The sequence below is a fragment of the Neopsephotus bourkii genome, unplaced genomic scaffold (assembly GCF_033783945.1).
Source record: "Neopsephotus bourkii isolate Nb327-2 ecotype Australia unplaced genomic scaffold, CSIRO-AGI_Nbou_v1 NB_776, whole genome shotgun sequence".
Classification (NCBI taxonomy): domain Eukaryota; kingdom Metazoa; phylum Chordata; class Aves; order Psittaciformes; family Psittacidae; genus Neopsephotus; species Neopsephotus bourkii.
The window spans coordinates 191124-213444 of NW_026901272.1; the positions used below are offsets into that span (position 1 = coordinate 191124).

General features: G+C 41.3%; 1 protein-coding gene across 1 annotated transcript in view; it reads right to left on the reverse strand.

Moving 5' to 3' along the window:
- The window catches only part of LOC133213101 (paralemmin-1-like), a 133456-nt gene that overhangs the window by 57062 nt on the left and 54073 nt on the right, over positions 1–22321 (reverse strand). The window contains exon 3 of the mRNA XM_061355093.1: positions 15113–15243. Within this exon, the coding sequence (XP_061211077.1) occupies positions 15113–15243 (131 nt within the window). The remainder of the gene's footprint in view (positions 1–15112; positions 15244–22321) is intronic.

The following is a 22321-nucleotide window of genomic DNA, read 5'->3' on the forward strand; positions in this document are numbered from 1 at the left end:
GGCAGATGCTTATGGGTGTAGATTTGGTAATCCCTCCGCTTTCAGATCTCTAGGATGAAAGGAGACAAAGAAGCTAACTAAAGCCTGGAAAAGCTTGTTGCATCCCCTAGCTCTCTGCTGCAGAGGACAAGAGCATTCCTGAATTCCATCCATGGAGCATTGGGAAGTGTGGGACAGTGGGATAGGGAGTACCACACCAGTGATGGGTTTGGAGGGATGAGGAGATGCGGAGGAAAAGGAGGGTTTCACCACAGAGCCATGACATGTTGCTGTTCAGAGTTGCTCAAAGATAAAAGGAGTTTTGTCAACAAAAGAGGAGTGAGGGAATCCAAATGTTGCCTACAGACCCAGCTGCCTGCCTTGAAGGCTGCTTGTAAGGCAGGTCACCTTAAAGGCTACCTTGTGAAAAGAGAAAAGTCTGCAAAAAACATCAGTTTCCCACAAGACTTTTGAATTGCAATGTTTTTGATTCTTCAAAATAAAACAATGAAATAAAGCAGAAACCAGAGGCTTGTCAGGATGGGAAAAGCTGGATATGAACAGCAATTAAGAGTGAGAAAACTGGGAGCTGTTAAAGGCTGCAACTTTAATAGTCCTGAGAGCTATAAATCCTTACGATTCATCCTACCAACGAAAAGCTAAATACACCCAACTGCAGCAAAAAGGGAATGCCTCTCTGTTCTTTCCCCTTCCTCTCATATATCCTGGCTGATGGGGAGAGAAGAGGAAAAATGAATATTTTATCTTCTAGTGAATAACTGGTGCATACTCCTTAGGCTGTATTTCAGACATCTTGCAAGCAATAGCCACTGCATGAATTCAGCCTGGCTCTGAAAAGCAGAAGTGCAGGTAACCACTATAAAGCAGTTACTTACATTAAAAAGAGCAGCAACAGGAGCTGCTGGAGCACTTTTGCTGATTCTAAAAGTGATCCTTTGTCACTTCACCGTGATTTTTCTTGGGAAGCTCTCTTCTGTGAGAAGCCTACCAAGGTTTCTTGGTTCGTCATTAAAGGTGAATTTTCATCCAGCTAAAACTGGATTCTGCTGTCCATGAAAAGATGGAAAAAATGGAATTTTCAAACCCCTTATTATGCAAACCTTCTCAGCACATTATCACACAAAAAACATGATTCAGCATTCCTGGGGTAAATGGACACATTAACACACTTTGCACACTCTGGGCTATTTCCAAGCTAGCAGTCCTCCCATGGTAGGCACAAATCTCTTATTTGTTTTGAAGACACTTTCCTATGAAGCAAAGAAAAACCTTCAAAGAATTAAGTAAGACTGGACCATGCCCAAAATACATGTGTTCAGATGAAAATAATTCCTTCTGAAATATGCAGCTCTACAAACTTTTCTCAATGTAGAACAGCATGAACCTTTAGCAGCAAACCATATAAACAGGAAATTTAGGTAAAATCAAGATGCTACATGTCCTATCTTTAACTACTATCAGGGAAAGCTTCAGAAGAATCTAATTAATCCAACATAGATTTGTGTAAGGGTTAATTTGCCCTGAATAGCTATGGACAAAATATGTGTATTACTGACTACTATAGCTCCTGAGAATGTCTCTACAAGTTTTTTCTGTCCAGTAAAAATGTTCACGTATTTCAAAGAATACGTGAGTGAAAAAGCTCAGATCTCCATAGTACCTATTGCTTCCTTAATGACTGTTCTTTGAAAAGTCATTTGTATTTAGAAAAAGGAGTAAGAAGCCCACTTACAATTCCTTTTTGTCTTTGTTCATGCATAGTCATTTAGGCTATGTATGTATCTAATACAATGACAAGCAGCTCATCTAGAGATTACTGAGCACAATCTACCTCTTTCCAAATTAAACACCACCATTTCTTTCTTTTATTGCACTGAATCCTTTTCAGCTCAGCAGTGTGAAAAGCAAACACTAATGAAGAAAGAATCACCTTTCAGAAATGCTGGGTCATTGCATCAGGTTTTTCAAATGTCTTTTCCTCTTGGAGATAAGGTGGCTCAGGAGGGGCTGGTAGGATTGAAGAATATCAACATATTCTTCATCTTACTCAAGATGTCAGTATGATCTTTGTAGTCTGTACCAATGCAGTAAGTGTTAAGACAGCCACTTAATGAAGCTATGAAATGATTAAATACCACAGCTTTTAATGAGAAAAACCATTTTCAGGATAGCTAATTTTGCAGTCACCTGCTACGGATGCTACAGATGACAGAATAAGTACTGGAAATGAGAAAATAATGTCAGGCACACTACTTTGCTTCAGGCATTTTTGTTTCACATCCATTCCAGTACAAGGATACATTTGATCTGGTAATCTTCCAAAAAAAAGTTCTATTATCTCATTTGGAAATGAGGCAAATCTAGAACTTCAGCTTCACCAAAACAAGCAAGTTCTTGATTTAGTTGGGAAAACTCAGCAGTAATCCTGTGCCACATAAAGCAAGCATGGTGCCTAAGGGAGGTCTGGGATTGCTTGCTGGGGCCTACTGAGGCACAGGTGTCTGCACTATGGGGCCACTTGTAAGATCCGTCCTGTTCATTAAATATCTTCATTTGTCACACACCATATTTAAGCAGGTGTTTTCACTACCCAAGAACCACAGCACACTCTCCTGTCCTCCTTTTGCAGTTGAGAGGGAGTAAAGGTAGGTAGTCTGCTCTTCCTCCTTCTTTGAAATTCTTAAAGAGTGAAAGGAATGCCTACAAAATCCTGTGCAATAGAAGTCTTCAAGAAAGTGGTGTGTAGCAACCTACACAGAGCGCAAGAAATTTGCTTGGTCTTGGGACCCCTGGAAGCCTTGGGCACTATGTGCCAGGGTGTCAGATTGTAGCTTTCACCTGCATTGCTTGTTGCCTATAGGTTTCAAAGTATTTGTCAGCTATTACGTTTCCAGTCCTAAGTGAGGAACAAGTTGAAGCATGGATAATGAGAAAGACATTTCTCAGTTGGTGTTTAGTTCTGGCGTTCTTTCTCTCTTGTATCTGTAACAATGATTCTTTTGCTTTCATATTCATGCTCTGTGAGTTTTACATGAAAGCATTTAACAAGCCAGGGGGACACAGCAGTGTCTCTCTGTTATACTGATACATGGATAGACTCCACAACTCGTTAAAGTTGTAAAGTAGGTATGCTTTTACTCAGCGCTGAGACGCATGGGGGATAGCTCCTCCAAAGGCATGCTTACCTCAGTGTTGTTTCCCTCTACATTTATTCTCTAAAGCTATATATATTCATAAGGTTGCACAATACACCTATACATATTCATGTCCTACCCCCACTTCGTATTATAATGAGCTAGAAGGTCCTTTGTGCCTGCACCGTGACCCCCTGTGGTCATGGGCGAGGGTCTCAAGATGAATTAAATGAGTCTTCCTCTTGTGAGTAGGGGTCTTCAAGATGAAGTAAATGAGTCTTCCTCGAGCCTGAACTTTTAACCTCTAGCCATCACACATGCTCTTTAGGAGTCTGCTCAAAGTCCAACCCACAAAGCTGGTCTGCACTGGAACTAAGTAACTGTTCCTCCCCCTTATCAGTCTGTTTCTTCCCCTTATCAGTCTGTTTCTTCCCCTTATCAATAGCCTATTGTCCTGATACTGCATGGCAAGCTTGACAGGTATTTGCAAACAATGGTTTTTGTTAAACAGGCAAAATTACTTTATCCCCCCTTGTACGACCCCCTTGTACAACCCCCCTGGACATTGGCCAACCCTCTGTATCAATACCTCTGTTACAGGCACTTGCCTTTTACGGTATCATTTTGACTATACCAACCCCTGACAATCGAAGTTCTCTGAGTAGAAACTATGTGCTATCAACATTAAGAAAAAAAAAAGCTAATTAAGAAAAAAAGTCCTCAAAACCTTGGTGTAAAGTAAGACTTCTATTATAGGAACCTGTTTTCAATACATCTATTTATACCATTTTCAGAGATTTCTGTGCAGACTGAGTTGGATTTTTTACTTGACAGTGGATGATGCACAACCCTGAAAGACTTTCACTGGTAGCTTCAACAGGCACACAGCACGATTTTTCTGTGACATAGCTTCAGTATGATTGATGAGTCTCATTTGTAAAGCTGATGGTAAGTAGCAAAGAGTGGAGAATTACATGGTTTTCTGTCTGTAGGGTGTTTGCTCCTGAAATTACCTGTCTAAAAGATGATACAAGGCAGGGCTGGCCACTGCTACCTGCCTGGAAGACTGCTTAATGTTACCTATAGCCTTGAAACTGGATTTTTAGTGATCATACATGTGACATAAAAAGTTACATGTGATTTGGTGAGTACTTACAGTCTTTGACAGTTGGTAAAAAAATTCAGGTCATGCCTAAGTGAAAATGCAGTTATTGCACATGAAGAAAGCAGAGCTGAGGACTACCATGTTCTTAGCATGGTGACATTCCACAGCTGTCTCATGCTGGACCCTGTTCCTGGACACCACAGTTTTCTTCAAAAGATGATCCAATGAGATAAGGGCTCAAAGGCATGAGGCATTCCCTTTCATGTTTTGGGACATAAACACAGTACACATGCAAAGCCTGTGGCAGCTCCATTGTTTCGTCCTGCTACAGCCTTTCCTAAAGCCACAATGTTTCTATGATGGCTTTTTGCTTATTTATTGTCTTAAATTAAATCCTATGGCCTCAAAAGTGGAATGCAGTGTAATAGATATAAACCATACCTACCACTGGCTCAGAAGCAGTATCTTAAGCCCCAGGGTATTCGGTCTTGTCAACAGTGGGTTTGATTGTCCTCTCAGGATCAGATCAGTGGCTAGCCCTGTGTGGCTTGTCTTCAATGGCATCTGGAGGGTGAAATGGATTCTCTGGTTTCCCACTCAGCAAGCTGAGGCTTATGAGCCAGGCTCCGCTGTTGGCATACGGCTGCTCTGTAGCAGCTGCTGCCTGAAATGTATTTCTAAACTCAGGAGCCTTCTGCCTTTGTAAGACCATTCCAGGTGTGCCAAGTCACAAAGCTCATGGATCATCAGACAAGTCAGAAAACCCTCAAGTTTTTGCTGGGACCTACTAGTGTTTGTTTTCCCCTTCTGTTCTTTTTGGAACTAAGAGGTTTAGCTTAAAAAGACTTGGGTTGTTATGGCTGGGTAGATATTACCATCCATTTATGTGATGGACCTACAGGAAAAGATCAGCAGGCTGCCAGCCCATTTCCTCATTGCAATGTGGGTTGTTTAGAGTATGACTTGTATAAAATTCACTGTTCTGATTAGTAAATACCCTTAAATTTAAAGGAAACTGCATTTGCAATTTCCTAAATACATAAAAAAAAAAAGTTACACACATCCACACTCCCTTACACTACATTAGAATCGTACTTGCAGCTCTGGGTGTTGTTTAAATCAAAATCTGTGGTAAAGATATGTTTTATCTGGACTTGAACTTGTCTTTCATGTTGTTGGTTTTGCAAAATAGCCTTGATTTTTCTCATTTATGCCTTTTTTTTTTTTTTTGCCCCTACTGCTTGGAAGTATCTTGACATCCCTGTTGAGACCTTTTTCACCTGCAGCAACAACAACAGGTTACAGGTGAGGCCATGTAAGTCTGACTGGAATGGTTTTAATCCAAGTGCATTTACTGCTTAACCTTCCCCACTGTCTCCATTTGTTACTCCCTATCTCTCTCCCATATGTTTTTTTGCCCTCTGCACACCTATCATACCAAGTCAGTTTTTTAGACTTCTGATAGAAATCTGGTGGAGGGACCCATAGAGTCATATAGAATTTCAACCTGCAAAGCCCATATTTGTACATGCCTATGAGCATGTTTTATGTTTGTAATATGCTGATCTGAATTCTCTGAATGTCCTTGGTTGTTGATTTCTATATAATTAATGCATTATGGTCTTGGATGGCTACAAGCAATTTTCCAACACACTGAGGTTCCCTGTTACTATTCATTTGTTTTTCTGCAGTGCGACCATGACACATGTGCCAGCAGACTACTCTCTGCTCCTGAGCTTGCCTCCTTGGGACTTTTATTTTACTCTTCAGCTGCAGCTTTTTAATAAAACCCATTGCAGCTGTCCCTTTCTTACCAATCAGGAATCGTGACTGCACATCCAGTCTGTCTTTGTTTTCTGTGGACCACCAGCTGGGATTTGCATTATGTTTTGCCTTAGAATTCACATACTGCAGCAGTTTCAGAACCCTACAGGGAAGGTGACGTGCTTCTCAGACTGCAGATCTTTTAAAAAAGAGGCTAAGACTTGCAATACCCACTGGGTGGCTCCAGACACTGCACCTTGCTCCTTCTGTTAAGTATGTACTCCGAGCCAGCCCAGCTCTGCATCAATACGTGTAGGTGCTGACTAATAGGAAGAATGACAGGGCAGGGCCTAGAGTAACAAATACATGATGCACCAGATACATAATTAATGGTTATTAATCACTACTGGCATCACGGTAGCACCCCGGGGCCCAGTGGAGAGTGCCTGTGCAGCAACATTAAGGCACTTATCTGAGGCACCTATTCTCAAAGAGAGAGATGGACTTACATAGGCCTTGGAAATTATGCTCTTTCCTCACTAACTATATGGAGAGCAAAGGAAACAATACTTTAAATATAGGTGACTTATTTAAGTCTCTTCAGCTACACAGGAGGATCCCAGGCTTTTGGAATAAGGGAGGTACTGAGGATTAGAACTGCAGCAGTGTCTTCCTGGGCTCCATGAGCATGTGTGTTGTGTGCCTGTGTATGCTGCATGTTCTGGCCTTGACAGACACAGACACAGCATATAAAGAAAGGCTTGGCAGGAGAGAGGATAGTCCTCTGATTTACAGTGAAGACGGAGTAGATAATCACTGTAAAGCATCAATACAATAAAATCAACTCAGGCTGCTGCCTAACCTTGTGCCTTCTCTTTGTAAATACACACCAGGTTTTTTATCATTTTCAATATTGTGCCTGGCACCTCCACACAAACATGGCTTTCTGTTACAAAGTTTCCCTAATTTTGTTTTTTTCACCTACCAAATGCTACACAGACTGAGTGGAAGGACTGCCCTGTGGTAGGGCCAGTGTACAAGGGAAGCCAACCAAACATCCAACTCTTGTGAAGGTAAGCATAACAAGGAAAGGAATGGAGACTAGTTCTTTTTGTTTTACTCCAGGCAGCAATCCCATTTGGTCCATAATTAAGATTTAATTCAGATATAATGAAGTCAACAATTCCTACTCTTTATGTTATACCACAATTTACTGCTTCAGGAAACCCCTGTCAGTTCTACTAGGCTTAAAAGAAGTGTGAAGATCTCAGATGGTTTTGCATAAAGAGGGAGTGTGGTGATTTAACACGTATGATAAATACATATGAAGAATAAATACAATACATATGAAGAAATTTCCCCATCTTGCAAACAGCATCACATAAAGAGTCATGTGACTTTTTTAGCTTTGAACTGTTAAAGCCAAGGAGACTCTGAAGTTTTCACAGTATCACAGTATGTTAGAGATTGGAAGGGACCTCAAAAGATCATCTAGTCCAATCCCCCTGCCGGAGCAGGAACACCTAGATAAGGTTACACAGGTACGTGTCCAGGCGGGTTTTGAATGTCTCCAGAGAAGGAGACTCCACAGCCTCCCTGGGCAGCCTGTTCCAGTGTTCTGTCACCCTCACTGAGAAGAAGTTTCTTCTCAAGTTTAAGTGGAACCTCTTGTGTTCCAGTTTGTACCCATTGCCCCTTGTCCTATCATTGTTTGCCAAAAGTTTTGTACTTAATAATCTGTCACTAGTTCTCTAGTATGGCAACAGAAACCCAGCCTTGCACAGAATGTCAATTTTATTGAAAGGCGGAAAAAATTGAAATTGCATTTTGCCTGATGAACCTGGCCCAGAGAACCTGGCTTCTTTCAGAAAGGGCTGTAGCATGTGATCTACTGTATTAAAGGTTTTAATCCACTTAGAAACAGATGCTACTTTACAGTACATTAGGCTAAAAAAGTGTCCTTGAAAACCTGCTTTTGTCCAGAGCTTAATTTGAGCCTGTATGTCACTTCCTGCTTGTGGAACATGTCTCTTACTCTGCAGCATACTGACATGGATGAAATGTCAGAAACACTTGAAATGGAAATTCCTTGATACGTAGAGATGGGGCTTTGGAATTTCTTTTATATCTTTCTCCCAAATTAGGAAAATGGGTGTCTTTATCAAGGACTGTACCTGGTACACATAGTTGAGGAAAGTAGATATAGCTGGAGTGGAGGGGGTCTGTGCCCAACCTGAAAAGTCAATCCTTTTGCTCACTTTGTAAGATGGATAGGCATCATTGAATAATTACAAGCTAGCAATGCCTAGGAGTTGTGGAAGATCCTGAAGTTACTACTCCTAAACCTAAACACTGGCATTTAGGCATCTGTTTAGGCACCGGCATACCATTCTTCTATTTTAAGTATGGGTTGAGTTTCAGAACTGAGATAGTAAGCTGTGGTTTTGTTTTTTTTTTTTTTTTTCTTTTTGAGTGCTCCAGTTGAATATATTCTACTATAAATAAAAACCTCAAACCCATTGCCACCCAGCAACTCTGAACTCATTGCTTTTCTGGGACCATCCTACAAGTCCTGAAGAATTCTCTAATCACACCACGGAGCGAGTTCCTCTGGAAATCTGAGATTTCCTGTTGTTGAGGCTTTCTGCCTGGTTTTGTTTTGGTTTCTGTTTTCCTAAGAAATGTATCACATACAAATGTGCCCCAGCCGAAGCTTTATGGGAGGTGAAAGATGTGCTACTATGGAAACCACAGTCCTTAAGGGGTTGCTGAAACACTAATTTCTGGAGCTTCAGCTCTGATCTTAGTGGAGAAGCAGAGGGCTTGAGGACAAAGAGCTCCTGAGCAGAAAGCTTGATCTTCCCTCATAAGGTGAGAAGAATTTGGAGAAACTGCCTAGATATGAGGACACATATTTGCTATTTCATTCTTAGAGAGCTCATTCAGTGCAGTATGGAGAGGAAGAATGAGGGATTGTGTACAGCTGCATTCTAGGTAAAACACAATAGTGCTGAACAAAAGTGTTCTTGCCCATTTTCTACAGCTGCCATCAATGTGGAAATTGCAAAAAAACCACACTCATCTGGACCATGCACTTGGAAGACATACTGTTCTCTGTGCTAGCATATGCTTCAGCAAATGTTCATCTCTCTGGAACCAAAGACTGAGGGAAATGGATGAGACCTTGCAAAGGAAAGGTTTATGGCACCTCTAGTCCTGGCTTGCACTATCGGCTCTATGGAAGGTCTGAGGAACTGGTTCTGTCATCAGATGATCCTTCTTTTGAAGGAGTGTACTCACATCTGTCTTCTGTGATTTCTCTCCCTCTGTCATGCAAAGGCTATTAATGACAGTCCCAGGAGAGACTTAATTATAGCCACAGTTCCCAGTCTGAGGCATGCTAAGTTTTTATCCTGGGAAGAAGAAGCAGGAAACAAATCTTGGAATCCAAAAGAATTGAAAGAACAGACACTGGAGGAGCGTAAATGCTAAAGCTGTGAGAAGCTCAGCAGAACCATGAGCTTGTATTTGCTGGACTCTGCAGTGAGAACAAATTTTAGTGTAGACCCCATCTAACATTAGAGATCTCTGAAGCATTTGTAGTCTATTAATAAGATAGCGTATTAATAAGATGTTATTTTCTACATGTCAAATCAGCTTGGTGAGGGTGTTCTCCTCAGGGCCTACCACAGCCTCTCTGACAATGCAGATCTGAACATCTCCCTGGAAAGATTCAATTGCAGTATTGGAACAAGAGGACAATTCTGCCAGCTTTGGGATAGTTTTACTCCATTTTGGATCTGCTGCTACCTGGAGTAGGACTTCTGTCTAATACATATGTCTCTGTCTAGTAAGCAGACATAGGTTGAGCACAGCAGAACAACAGAATGCTTCACACAACCAAGGCATCATTTGCTTGCGGGAGGTGGTGTCATGTCTCTTTCTGCATCACTGGGCATCTTTTTTGTGTAAGCTTACATTCAGCATCTCTTTTGATCCACCAGGTTAGGTGGACAGAAACTGTGCTTGTCCTGCAGTCCCTCTTACAGGCATCTTTCAGTTCAACACCACTTTCCAAAATGCTTCCCAAGGTTTTGTAAGTATAGAACAACTGAACCCTGAGATGGAAGCTGCTGGGTTGGAGGGATTATTTACCACCTGTTCTCATCAGCAAGACAACAGCAATCAGCAAAGACACATGCTTGTCCCAGGAAAGACCTCATGACTTATGGTCCAAATCACAGACCTGCCCTTACCACCATTAACACCAGAATACTTTGTCCATGCTGGACCAGCATAGAAAAGCTTTCTCCTAGAGGTGACACATCCATGGCTTATCACCAGGATGCAGGAGTGTGAAGCACTCCACAAACCAAAGGGTTTTTGCAAATCTGAGGCAGCTGAGCAACCGTGAGTGAAGAACAGAGAACACTCATACAGCTTGGACACTTTCCTGCATTGCTTCACCCCCAAGAACATCCACAGTGCCAAGGTGCCACAGGTGCCTCTTGCATGTGCTTTTTGGGGATCCAGCATCCACTGCTCTAAGCTGTCTGCCTAGTTCACATGTCCAAAAAGGCTGCTCTGCTAGAGCAATAATTTATCACCCCTTGGAGTTGATGGGCACCTCCTCAACCAATGTAAACAGAGGCATTTTTTATTACTGATGGGATATGCCACTTTACTGAGGATTTATCACGTTTCTCAGTGGGTTTCTCTTCTACAGGAGCACAACAAGTAGCGTCCTGCTATCTCATGTCATCAAGTAGGGAAATATGTTGTCAGAGAATATTTCATGTTGGCATGCTACATGAAAGCTTCTGAGCAATGAAAACTTCACAGCAAAGGTAACTCTTCCCCTGCTGTAGTAAACACAGGCCACCAGCACAAACTATAATGTAATCTAGTAAAACAAATTAATTTTGGGAGTCTTTCAAATGCTGTGAAGGAACAGCAGACTTTAGGTGGGCTGCTCTGCATTATGAATGCTGCGTGTTAATACCCAGATGTCGAATGCCAACTTTCCATTCACTGCTGTAAAATAACAGACTGTCATGTGGTAAAAATAACCTTGGGAGGCATGCAACACATTCCAGAACTTCTTTCACCTACAGCACACTGTCAAAAATTTGTCTCTGGAAGTCACTGGGCATCTGTATAAATGGTATCTCAAACAAGCTGTGTTTCGGTGATTTGGAGAGTAAGTTTAAGGAAAATACTTTTTGTTCATTTTATGACATAATTTACCTCAAATCTATGTTAGCTGCAGGAATCAGGAGATCACTTTTTCACTGTGTGGCAATGGAAAAGAGACTTAGAAATGGCTGCTTTCCTTAACACTGACCTTTAGGAGATGACAAACTCTCAACTAGATTTAAAGCTTCTCTCTGTGTAAGGAGCTTGTGCTAAGAAACACCCTAAATCCATGTCTGGCTTTGCTCTGCCATTGATGCAACACTACCACCAATCTTGCAGTGGGCTTTCAAATATTGCAGCAATGTCTTTCCATCTTTCCCACAACTGACAGATTTCCAGCCCCCTCAGGACTCAATGAATGTTAAATAAGGGGACCAATCTTATTAAGTCCACCAGACTTTCTTTTTTAAAGAAGTGAAAGACACAGCCCTAGTACCAGAAATTATTTACATTTCTTATTTTGAAGACCCAAGCAAGCACAATTGCCGGGAGTCCAGGACCAAACTTGCTTCAACGTTGCTTATTCTCCCATTTCCACTCTGAATTCTTGGGTAGAAAGACCATTTCCAGTTTTCGTACATTTCAGATTCTCTAAACAGACTAAACTAAGCCCAACTATCAAACAATCATTCTGTCTGTAATCCACTCTTACACTGTTCATATGCCTGCAACTTGCCTTAATCTTGAACTCCATGCGAGCTTTTTTAACTTGCATGTGAATCTTGTGCTTCTGTGTCCTCCTGTTGGTAATTATCAGCATAATAATAGTATTTAATGATTTGTATCTCATTCTTTGGTTGCCTTTTTTTTCTGTGTTTGTGATGCAGGTATTTTTTCATTTGCTTGGCATGAGATGTACAGAAATGCTGACTAACGTAGGAATCCTTCTTCCAAATGCATTTGTAGATGAGGGAGCTCATTAAATCATTACACTTACTCATGTCAAAGTTTACTCTTATGCACATATCCTTGCAAGCTATGTGCTGCAGTATGCGATTTCTTATATCATGATAACATGGAAGTCTAATAAATAAACAGCAGTCTGTACACTCATGCATTTTTGTTGCCCCAGTTGAAATTAAACACCTCCCACATAAAGGACAACTAGTTACATTGCCTTAAAATCAACACTACAAGCATGTGTACATCTGGCAAAACATCCGATTTTAGTGGTAAATTCACTTAAAACTGAATAAGGAAAAGCATTGCTCAAAGCATTATGCAAAGCTTCTAAGACCATCTACAAACAGTCTTCTGTTTGTAGAGATTCAGGTCTCTACCTTTCTTTAAGGTAGAGATATTTGCCTCCTTTGGACAGCACAGACCTATTTGAGCCCACATGAATGTTAGGCTGGTCTCAAACACTACCTCTTTCAGTTTCCTGTTCTAAATGTCACAGTCTGCTCAGCTTGTCAGACCTACTGTTTACATCTGGCGTGCAAATACAGATGGGTACTTCTCTTGTGCCATGGCTGTTCATGTAGTAAATGCAGATGTATGAGAAAACAACCTTCCTGAGTACTTCAGTGTAAGCAGAAAGGGTGCCTTCTGGATGACAATGGAAGAGGAAGGGAAAAGAGCTGCATATTCTGCAACTGGATGAATGCATACTCTCCATTGTTAAAAGCAGGGGTACAGGTGCCTGCTGACAGCAGAGGTTAGACATTGGCCTTCATGGGTAAGCTTCGCCCTGTTCCCAGAGCAAATGTAGAAGACTTTGTGTATTTTCCAGTAGGGACAAACCCATCATGTGTGTCACAGACTTTTTCACAGATGTTTTGATGCTGCAGCCACTCTATGCTTGCATACATGATGCAGTGTGACTAATGAATATGCAAGATCCATGGTCATAAAGTTCCCCGGCATCAACTCTTATTTCTGGTCTTGCAGTAGTTTTTTATCCTCCTAGTGAGTCAACTTAGTCTGTCCTCTGTTGCTGTCATTGAGAAGGGTTGGGCTGTTTCATAGTGGTCCCATTGGACAGTGTGTAGTTCCAAAGGACAATTGGGCCCTTGCAAATATGAATATATGAGTAGTCCCCCTGCAGTCCTCCCCTCTGATTCTTTCCTGGAATTCCATACTGGAAACACAGTGCACAGGCACCAAAAAAAAAATCTCTTCAGGGTGACTCCATCCTACTTCACTCCTCTAGATGATGTGACTGACATCTTCTCTCTTCTTACTCATTCTACAGCCCTTTATCTATCTTGATGGGCTCTGGATGTGTCATTTTGTCATGGATGTAAATTGTAATTAGATTAATGACCTTGACACCTACTGTCTTATGTCTATAGTTCAGGTGTAATATTTTCTCATTTAAATAAAACTGCTTTTTTTTTTACTGTCTTTGGAGTTCCCTTAGAAAGGTAACAGGGAAGTCAAGCATGCTAATGAGGTTGTCAAACCTGTTTTCAACTCAGGAGCAAGCAGCTGACCTGTCATCTGACAGATAAGTGGTCACAGCTGAAGAAAGCTCCATTACTTCCAAATATTCAGAGATTTTATTTCAAGGCTCTGGTTAAGGAATAAAAAAAACCCCAAACAAACCACACAGTAAAGGTTTTACACAGACTTTCATCCTACACTTTGGACTAATTAAACAAAGCAGATTTTGTTGTCTTCAATGGTGGTACTCACATAGCTGAAATTAGACACATGCTGATGTGTTTTGCTGGTTGGGGTCAGAGTACTTAGCACACCGCAGCATTCAGCACTAGGTCCATTATGTACTATAGAACATATTTCTGAGGTTCAGTCCATATTTTGTTCTATCTACTACATTAATTTATGGAGTAAAAGATCAGGTAGCATATGAAATCTAAAAAATAAATCTTCACTTTCTTGCTTTATGTTACAACAGATGTAATCAAACAACATACATGCTCAGAGTGGTTTTAATTGATAGAAATCACAAAGCAGAGAAAGAACAGTGGCATGAGGCAACTCTTACATTCTAATCTATTATCTATGCTGATCTATTACTTTTACATAGAAGCCATAGTGTCATCCAAGCTTAGAGTAGGTCTGATTCTGTGCATCCCCAAATAAGCAATCTTGGTGAATTATCTAAGAAATTTCACAAGAAACCTGCCCTAAGGCAAATTAAGTTCACCATATACTAGGCTAACACCTCAATCCTTGGACTATTGGTCCTATCTGCTTTTCCCAGTCACTTATAAGCCTCAGCAGACACATTTATAAAAGCTGGGGTACCAAACTGGACCAATTTTTACCAATTTTCTGCCAGCTGAAAAAAAAGGAAACTCATATAGCCCTAAATGGCAGAAGAAACAGTCCTGGAATTTGTCCTGTGGTGGATAAAAGCATTTTCCTTATGAAAATAAAGGAAAAATGCTTTTCATTTACAGACCATTTTTTGTAGGAAAACAAAGGAAAACACTTGAAAAAAGATGAATATCAACTAGACTGCAATGGGAAACAATTCTAATGCCCAAACATTTCTTCATAAAAGAGTAGATATTTGATCTGCCGGTGGCATCTGCTCTTACATTTCAGACATTCATTTGAACCAGTGAGAAGTGCCAAAGAGTGACGCCCCTGTTTGAACTCTGTTTGGCTGTAGGAGGTGTAAAGCAATGGAGAATCTCTCTAGTGCTGATCAAATCATACATGTGCATCTGAAGAGGGAACTCTGCCCTCTTTTAGCTCCCTTGTGAGAGAAATACATAGAAGTCCATTAAACCCAAAGATACCATGAAGGCTCTACCTTGCACTTAGTGGACAATTGAAACAAATCCTGGGCACATTTGGCTGTATGTGTGCCTACCTCCTTACACTTTCCCATGGGCAACTGCTGTCTGCTACTGCCAGAGATGGGGACCTGGATGAGGCAGGTCTCTAACATTAATGGAAATGACCACTCTGACATAAAGCAAAGGAAAATCGTCCCTACCTGTATATGTTTTCTTCCAGCTTTTTCACCTTCAGCTCATCCTCTTCTGACTGCCTCCTTCTGGCTTCTTCCTCTTCTGCAGAGCCAGCAGGAATTCCCTGTAGCAGCCATTTTTCCCGAAGAGCTTTTGACTGTAAGGTAAAAACCCCAGAATCTTAGGAACAGGCTGAACAAAAACCATCTGAAAATTGAGAAGGAGTGGCCTCTGGTTCTGAATATTAGCTTGTCCCCACTGGATTTCTGATCGCTGCTTTAGACAGTCAGTTTCAGTCGATCTATCAGCTGTTTATCCAGATGTTTTACAGTATACATTTTATTTACCATCAATGTCTCAATATGAAGTTATTTGTAGTTCCTACTAAAAACAATAGTTTAAACCACAAAAATAAGCCAGTCCTGTAGGAACTGAAATCTCTGAACAAAAGCGTGGATCTCTTGTGCATGATAAGGCATGTGCTGGAAAGAGTACAGCTTCAAAAACAAAAGAGCAGTGTGCTCTAAATGTAGTGTGCTTCATTAAGGATAAAATCAGTCTGGTATTAAATTAATCAAAGATGTTATTTTTGATTTATACCACAGATGTGTCGCCATATATTTACAGGCAGACAGACAGACAGACACAAATATGCATTCACAAAACCATACCCATCACCTCCTAGCCAGACACAAATTGAAACTAATGAACAAAACCCTTCCAGAAACTATGAGTATCCCAGGGTACAGCAACACTGTCACAGAACGCAGCAATAGCCTACACAATATAATCATTCCTGTGAATTTTGCTATGCTTTCTACACCAAAAACATGTCTATAACCTCACCTGATCACTGCCTAATCCATCTGCAGTGGAGATACACTGATTGGAAGCAAACCTTTTAATAGCACATCAGCCTGTTTGTCTTGTTTGGCCCAAATCCTGCTGCAGGGATGTGGCAGATCAGTTGGCAGACAGGACAAGCACCCATCAAAAGGAAGATCAGGAGCCCAAAGCCACACAGGACTCTGTCCCTTGTCAAGGAAAAAATGGAGCTGGTGCAAAAAAAAAACAGTCAGCCAAGGGACTGATCAAAATAGCCCCTTGCACAGACCAGAAAAGTGGCACCTTGGTTTTGAATTTCCAAAGCACTCAGAAATGCTAGTTCAAGATGCCACCTGTGAAAGCATGTATCCTCTCCAGGAAAAAAAAGATCTAATAAGGAAACCATCAGTTCAAAGAAACTGGATTTCAGAGGCTGCCTAAATGTGCAGTACCAGTCTTTTTAATGCCATGTTCATCGCTGGAATGGAACCTGACTTGAGCAAACTATGTATAAGGGAAAAACATTCATTGCCAAAAGCAGCCTTCAAACCCAGCCCAAAATAGAAAGATTTTTGACATGACAGGCAAGTCTTACTTGTTAGTTTTTGAGCGTATATACAGGCATAGTATCTATGCAAAATCTGTTCTTGTCACTCCATGGCCTATTTGACATCAGGCAATTAGACTTTAATGAGGCAGCAGACAGAAAGCGAAACAAAACACACAAGCAAATCAGACTATAAATGACTCCACCTTTTGCTAACTTTAACTGTGCTGTGCGCCAGAGGAATTCCAGGTGGATTTTAAGTCATTTCTATGCGAATTAGGAACTTCTGCATGATAGAAATGGCCTTGTACTCTTATACAATGCAGTCATGTTCAACAGTGAGACCCACTGATGCTAGACATGTAGTTTACTCAGCTGAACTCAGTTTTGTTCATGTCCTCCAAGATGTTAAGTCATGGAACATTGGGGATGGCTATCTCTGTGCACAGTTTCTGCAGTTTACTGCTCCCTTTGCAGACACTACCATCTAGTAGTGGTTCCTGCCCCACTTTGTGGGCTGGTAGTGATATTTCTCTGCGGGACCTTTGCTTTTCCTGTTCAAACCATCTGATTACTGGAGTCAGAGAGATGAAACCCAGAAGTTTCATCAGCTCATTCCAGCCCAATGTGCTGTAGACACGTCCCCTCTGCAGGGGACTCACAAGTCATCACATGACCAAGAAACAAAGTGTGATAGTCAGAGATGGGTTTACAGGTCCTGAGGTGCTAAGCATTAAACAACCTGTGCTTTGTCATTTAAGAGGTTTCAGTAGCACAACCCGGTAGGTATCTGCTGGTCTAGATCCGGTGAGAAGAGCTGTGAAAGCTGATTGCTTTTTAGAAAATTGCTGTCTTTTCTTTAAAAAAAAAGGTGGCCCGTTGAATGTGGAACTATGTTGCTACATGTGTCATCCTCAGCCGTGGCCCTGAATCTGAAATCATGAGTGATACCAAGCTGGAGTCACCCTCCCCCCCGCAAAGTTTCTAAAGACCAAAAGCTAAAGATGAAGGCAGCATTCTCTGTTTTAAACCTGTGTTAAATATGGCTTCAACAGTCCTAATAAAGCTTTTGCCAAAGTGCTGCTTGGACAGCACTGAACACATTCAGTCGACAGTCACTTCTCATTTGCTACAGAGGACAGATAAAATCCTGGCTTTTTGCTGTGTGCTTTTATAGAATCTGTATGCTGATGCCCAGACAGAGAGAAGACAGTCCCTTCAGTATAACTGCTGCACTCCAAAAATAAGGTATGTTATGCAGCTTTTATTCTGTTCTTTGTTTATGTGAAATATTTAAGCTACAAAATCACATGATTTCCTTCTCCCAGAAACCTCCTTATTGGCCTATTAATAGCATGAAGTTGAAACTGGAAAGCATCAATGGGATTTTTTAGAAGTTGTATTTAGAGACAAGAATGCTATGATCTACTAAAAATCCTCCCTCTTGGGTGAAATGTCAGCATATTTTATCTAAAACAGGAAAGCTGGTAGCTTTGAAGTTTCTGTCTCTCCTTTTTAAGATGAAAATTAAGGCATTCATTAAATAGTAGACTGAGGAATCCAGACAGGAGGAGTCTGAGAAATGGAAACATTTATAAAAAGCATTTCTTAAAATTTGGTGGATCTATTTGCCAATCTGTTACAGTTATGTATATTTATACACCCACTGCAAATACAATACACAAATGGGCAGGCACATATTGGGGGACCGCATGCAAACATTTTGCTGTCCGGAAAACCTTTGCTCCCCTGCCAGATGACTGGCATAGTGCTGGGGCAGTGTGGGGGTGCAATAAATCTCTCATCTGCTTTGAGCCAAGCTTTCCCAGAGCATTTGCATCAGAAACAGGAGGAAGGCTTTGGCACACGTGGTAAGACTAAAGGTGGGTAGGGTGCCATAGGGAGGTCGTGGTAGATCTGCGCTGGGCGCTTGGTCACAGCTCCTGGGTAGGAGACAGTCCAGCTGAGGCAGCCAGCATCAAGGCAGTCCAGCCAGATGCAAACCTGTGCCAGATGTGGCTTGGAAACAAAGACCCTTCACTGCCATCTGTCCTCCACAGCTATGAAATCTGGGTTATGCTTCCTGACAAAATCTTGCAAAATCTTACCCCAGGAAGAATAGGTGTTTCTCAAACCTGCTAAAAGTAGAATGCTTGCTAGCCCCAAAATAACTAGCTGTATGAGTTACTCCTGCTTAACAATGCTGTGTATTTGCTACATTCTGCAAATAAAATGGCCACGAGCTAGTATTTCAGCATTGCTCCTCCCTCATTGTCTGTTATAAGCTTTAACTCTCTGCAGCATCTCAAAGCTTCTTTATGCTCCAGAGTTGTGCTGTATGATTAGACATTGTCAGAATGACAGAGGGCTCCAAGAGTGGCCAGATAGAGTATTGTAAAAATACATGTATCTCTACAGGTCATTCCAATACTGGAATGTGAATATGCTGTACTTTCAGAAGGCACCACTTCACTGGTACAATAGCAGCTATGCTAAGTACATTTTGGTATAAGTATGCCTTCATTTACTGCCAGAGTACGTTTTCTTCAGGGCTAAATCCTTCAGCAGAAATTAGATCTTGTCATTAAAAAGGCTCTCTGTTGCTGAAGCGGAAGGGGCACCGGCTTGCGATGCTTTAAGTCACCACTGCTCTCAGGTGATATGGTTTCCTTGCACATGAGACTACAGAGATATCTGTGGCTCCGTATTTATTTTGTTGAAGGGCAGGGAAAGCAAAGTGAGTTCTGCACCATGCAAAAAGGCAGGTTATGGTTCTGTGAACAAATCATGGTGACGACAGAAATAAGTAAACAGATGTTGGATAGGACAGGAAGAAATCATGCCAAATGTTTGAATGCAGTAGAGAGTGTGATGGCCATAAATCTGTTACACAGCTCCCTTTTATTCTATTTATTCCAGTTTCATGCCTCAGGACAGTAAAGCCCAAGGGCTTTAAGTTGTTTACATTAGTGCTGGGAAGGAAACAATACATAGCCCCTCAAAAGCACATAGCAGAATTAATACTGCATTGCAAAGAAAATTTTTACTTCCAACGCTGTGTTTTATTTTAATACTGCATCAAAAGTTTAAGTACTGGGGGACACATTCTATTATAACAAGTGAGTATTTTTAGCAGCATTTTTATATACCATTATGCCCATTACATGACACCCTAGACTCCCTGCTTGTGAAAGGTGATTAATTCTAACCATCATTCTTGCTGACTTCAGACCTACTTCCATAAATATTGCACATAGACAATAACACATTTCCAGTCCCACATGTGGTGTGGCAGTGTCTTAACCTGTGGCACAGGTTAAGACTCATTTGCCGGACTTGCCATTTGACTCCATGGCAGTATAAAAGTCAGTTGTTGCTGTGCTGCTACTTTTTGAGGTAGTTTCTTTAAGCAGGGTTTGGTTGAGTTTTGGGGTTTTTTGTATGTACACGTGGTTAGAGAAGCAATCATTACTATCACTCCTTGAGAGCAGTGCTTGCTGAAGTGGAGCATTCCTGTGGCTGCTGAGTAATTTTCAAGGAAGCTGATAATCCTGAGGAGAAATGAAGGTCAAAAGTTCTCCCAAGAGAGCCAGCCTCTCCAGTGAAATGTGCCTGCTCTTGAGAAACACTGCTGGATGTGGCCTACTCAGGGTTATGACGCTCTTGTGTGCCATGAAAAGTGATAAATAATGATCCCTGGTGTAATTCTACTGGAATCAGAAGTGCTACATTGAAGACATTTCTAATGAAATCTGCCAAACTGAAGTTTTGTGAAAAGTCTTTGGGTTTTGAGGCTTGACAATCAATAGATATTAAAAAATTAGAACTGAAATTATTTATTATTATGAAATTATTTCTTATTATGAAATTAATTCCTCCTTACATGCATAAAGTATTTCTGTCCTGGAGAAAAGCTGAATGCAGGAGGCTGGTTCCTCATATTGTCAGATCAATATACAACCAGCCCATGACCTACTAAAAGAGTGCAATAAACCTCTTCCTTCACCTGGCAGTGTGAGAGTCAGATGTTATCCCTGAGCTGTCTCACTAGGATGATGTTAGCATAACTGGTGGCATTTCATACATTTCAGATTTGCTCTTTGCATTTCAGAAAGCTCCCTTAGTACACAATGCTGTTTTCCAGGCTGATCTGGAACTCTGGAAGCAACAATGAGCCCTGCATCTACCTGGAGCCCCCTGCCCAGCGACTGCAGCTTTGTCAGCCAGCTATGAGAGCGAAGGCTTCCTGGAGCATTAGGGTCTGCTCTGCCTGTGCATTCCCAAGCATTTGCCTGCATCAATAAAACAGAGTTTGCAAGGAACACAAGTGCAAGAACGACAATACAAAAACTCTGCTGGGATTTCTCCTTTTCCTTTCTAACCCGCCCTCATGGCCACCCTGAACGCTGCATCTCCTGCCTGCCCTTGCTATCCAGCTGGCCATAACCCAGCTAGTGCAGGTTACCCAGCAGGTCTAGGTCTGGCCTGCTGGTGTGCAGCAGTTGCCAGCATTTGCAAAGAGGTTACTGGGACATGTACCGAGATTACAGAAACACCTGTTCCTTTGCCAGCAGGCCTTCCTTAGCCTTACAAAAAATGAAAAAAAAAAAAAAAAAAAAAGTAGTTTGAGCAAGCATGCTAATGTTAGATGGCCTTAACTATTCATGAATAAATATGTAAATGCAGAGAATGGGCTGTAGACATAAGCAGTATGACAGCTAGATCTATCTTAAAATAAGTATCTCCTCAAAATGTATTCCTCAGTGATGCTGCAGTATTTAAATTTCTGGCAGTCTGACTCTCTGCCTAGACTGATGCAGAGTGTTCCTATGTGTGGTTTCAGTGCAAGAGAGTCTGCCTGCAAAACAGAGGAGAGGGATGGCCCTCACAAAACACAAGAGATTTTACTCTGCTCTGCCACAAGAAGGATGTAGCCTTGTATGGCATGGCTGGTTCTGGAACTGAATAAGGAGCCTGTTATGATCTAGTTTTGCATACCAGAAAAACTTTCTTTTGCCTTTCCTGTCACCTAAGACACTTGTTCTCGCTTAAGGAGTGTGACTGCATGATACACTGATATGATTCAAGCATTGCCTAGATCAGGGATTTAAGTCATGCTGAAAAACTTGCAGCTTGATTGTAGTCTTGACTTCAGTCACAATGTCATAGCTAACATAACTCATCAAAAAGAAGTACTTTAGCTGGTGGAGCTAACCAAGCCCAAGAACAAATAACATGTTTAGAAAGCAGATTAAATATTACCCTGTAAAGTAACAGATTTGTTGCTATTATTCCAGAAATGAACAAAAGATTTCTTAGAAATAACTTAATGAAGTGATGTCTTAAATTTTTTTAAAGAAGCATACATAGGGAAGCATACCTTTAGAAGCATACATTTGTGACTAAGGTCACAAATGTTTTCCAGCAGTCAATCGGTGCGCATTCATCGCATAAAAGATTAAACACATTAACTAACACTTTTCAAGCCTGTTAAGACCCGCTTACTGCAATTGACAGCCTTTTGTGATCAGCTATTGGAGACTGACAGCTTAACCTCTTCCAAAGTTTCTTCTCAGCCACACAGGTACAGGACACTCTGTCACTTGCCTCTATTTTCCTGTTTTCATAAACCTTACTGCAGTGGATCCTCGAATTCAGGATCACTGGTCCTCAGATCTTGTTTCAGAGCTGCTCAAAAGTTCCTGGTGCCTCCAAGGCAACCTGCTTATTCAAGGACCTAGTGTTCTGCCAGTCCCCAAGAAGCCTGTCTCATTTTTCCTTGTAGCTTGTGGGGTGACAGAGGTTAGCTAGAGCATCAGTGAGCCACCAGGCTGGGGATGCAAAGGGAGGTGGATGTGGGGAG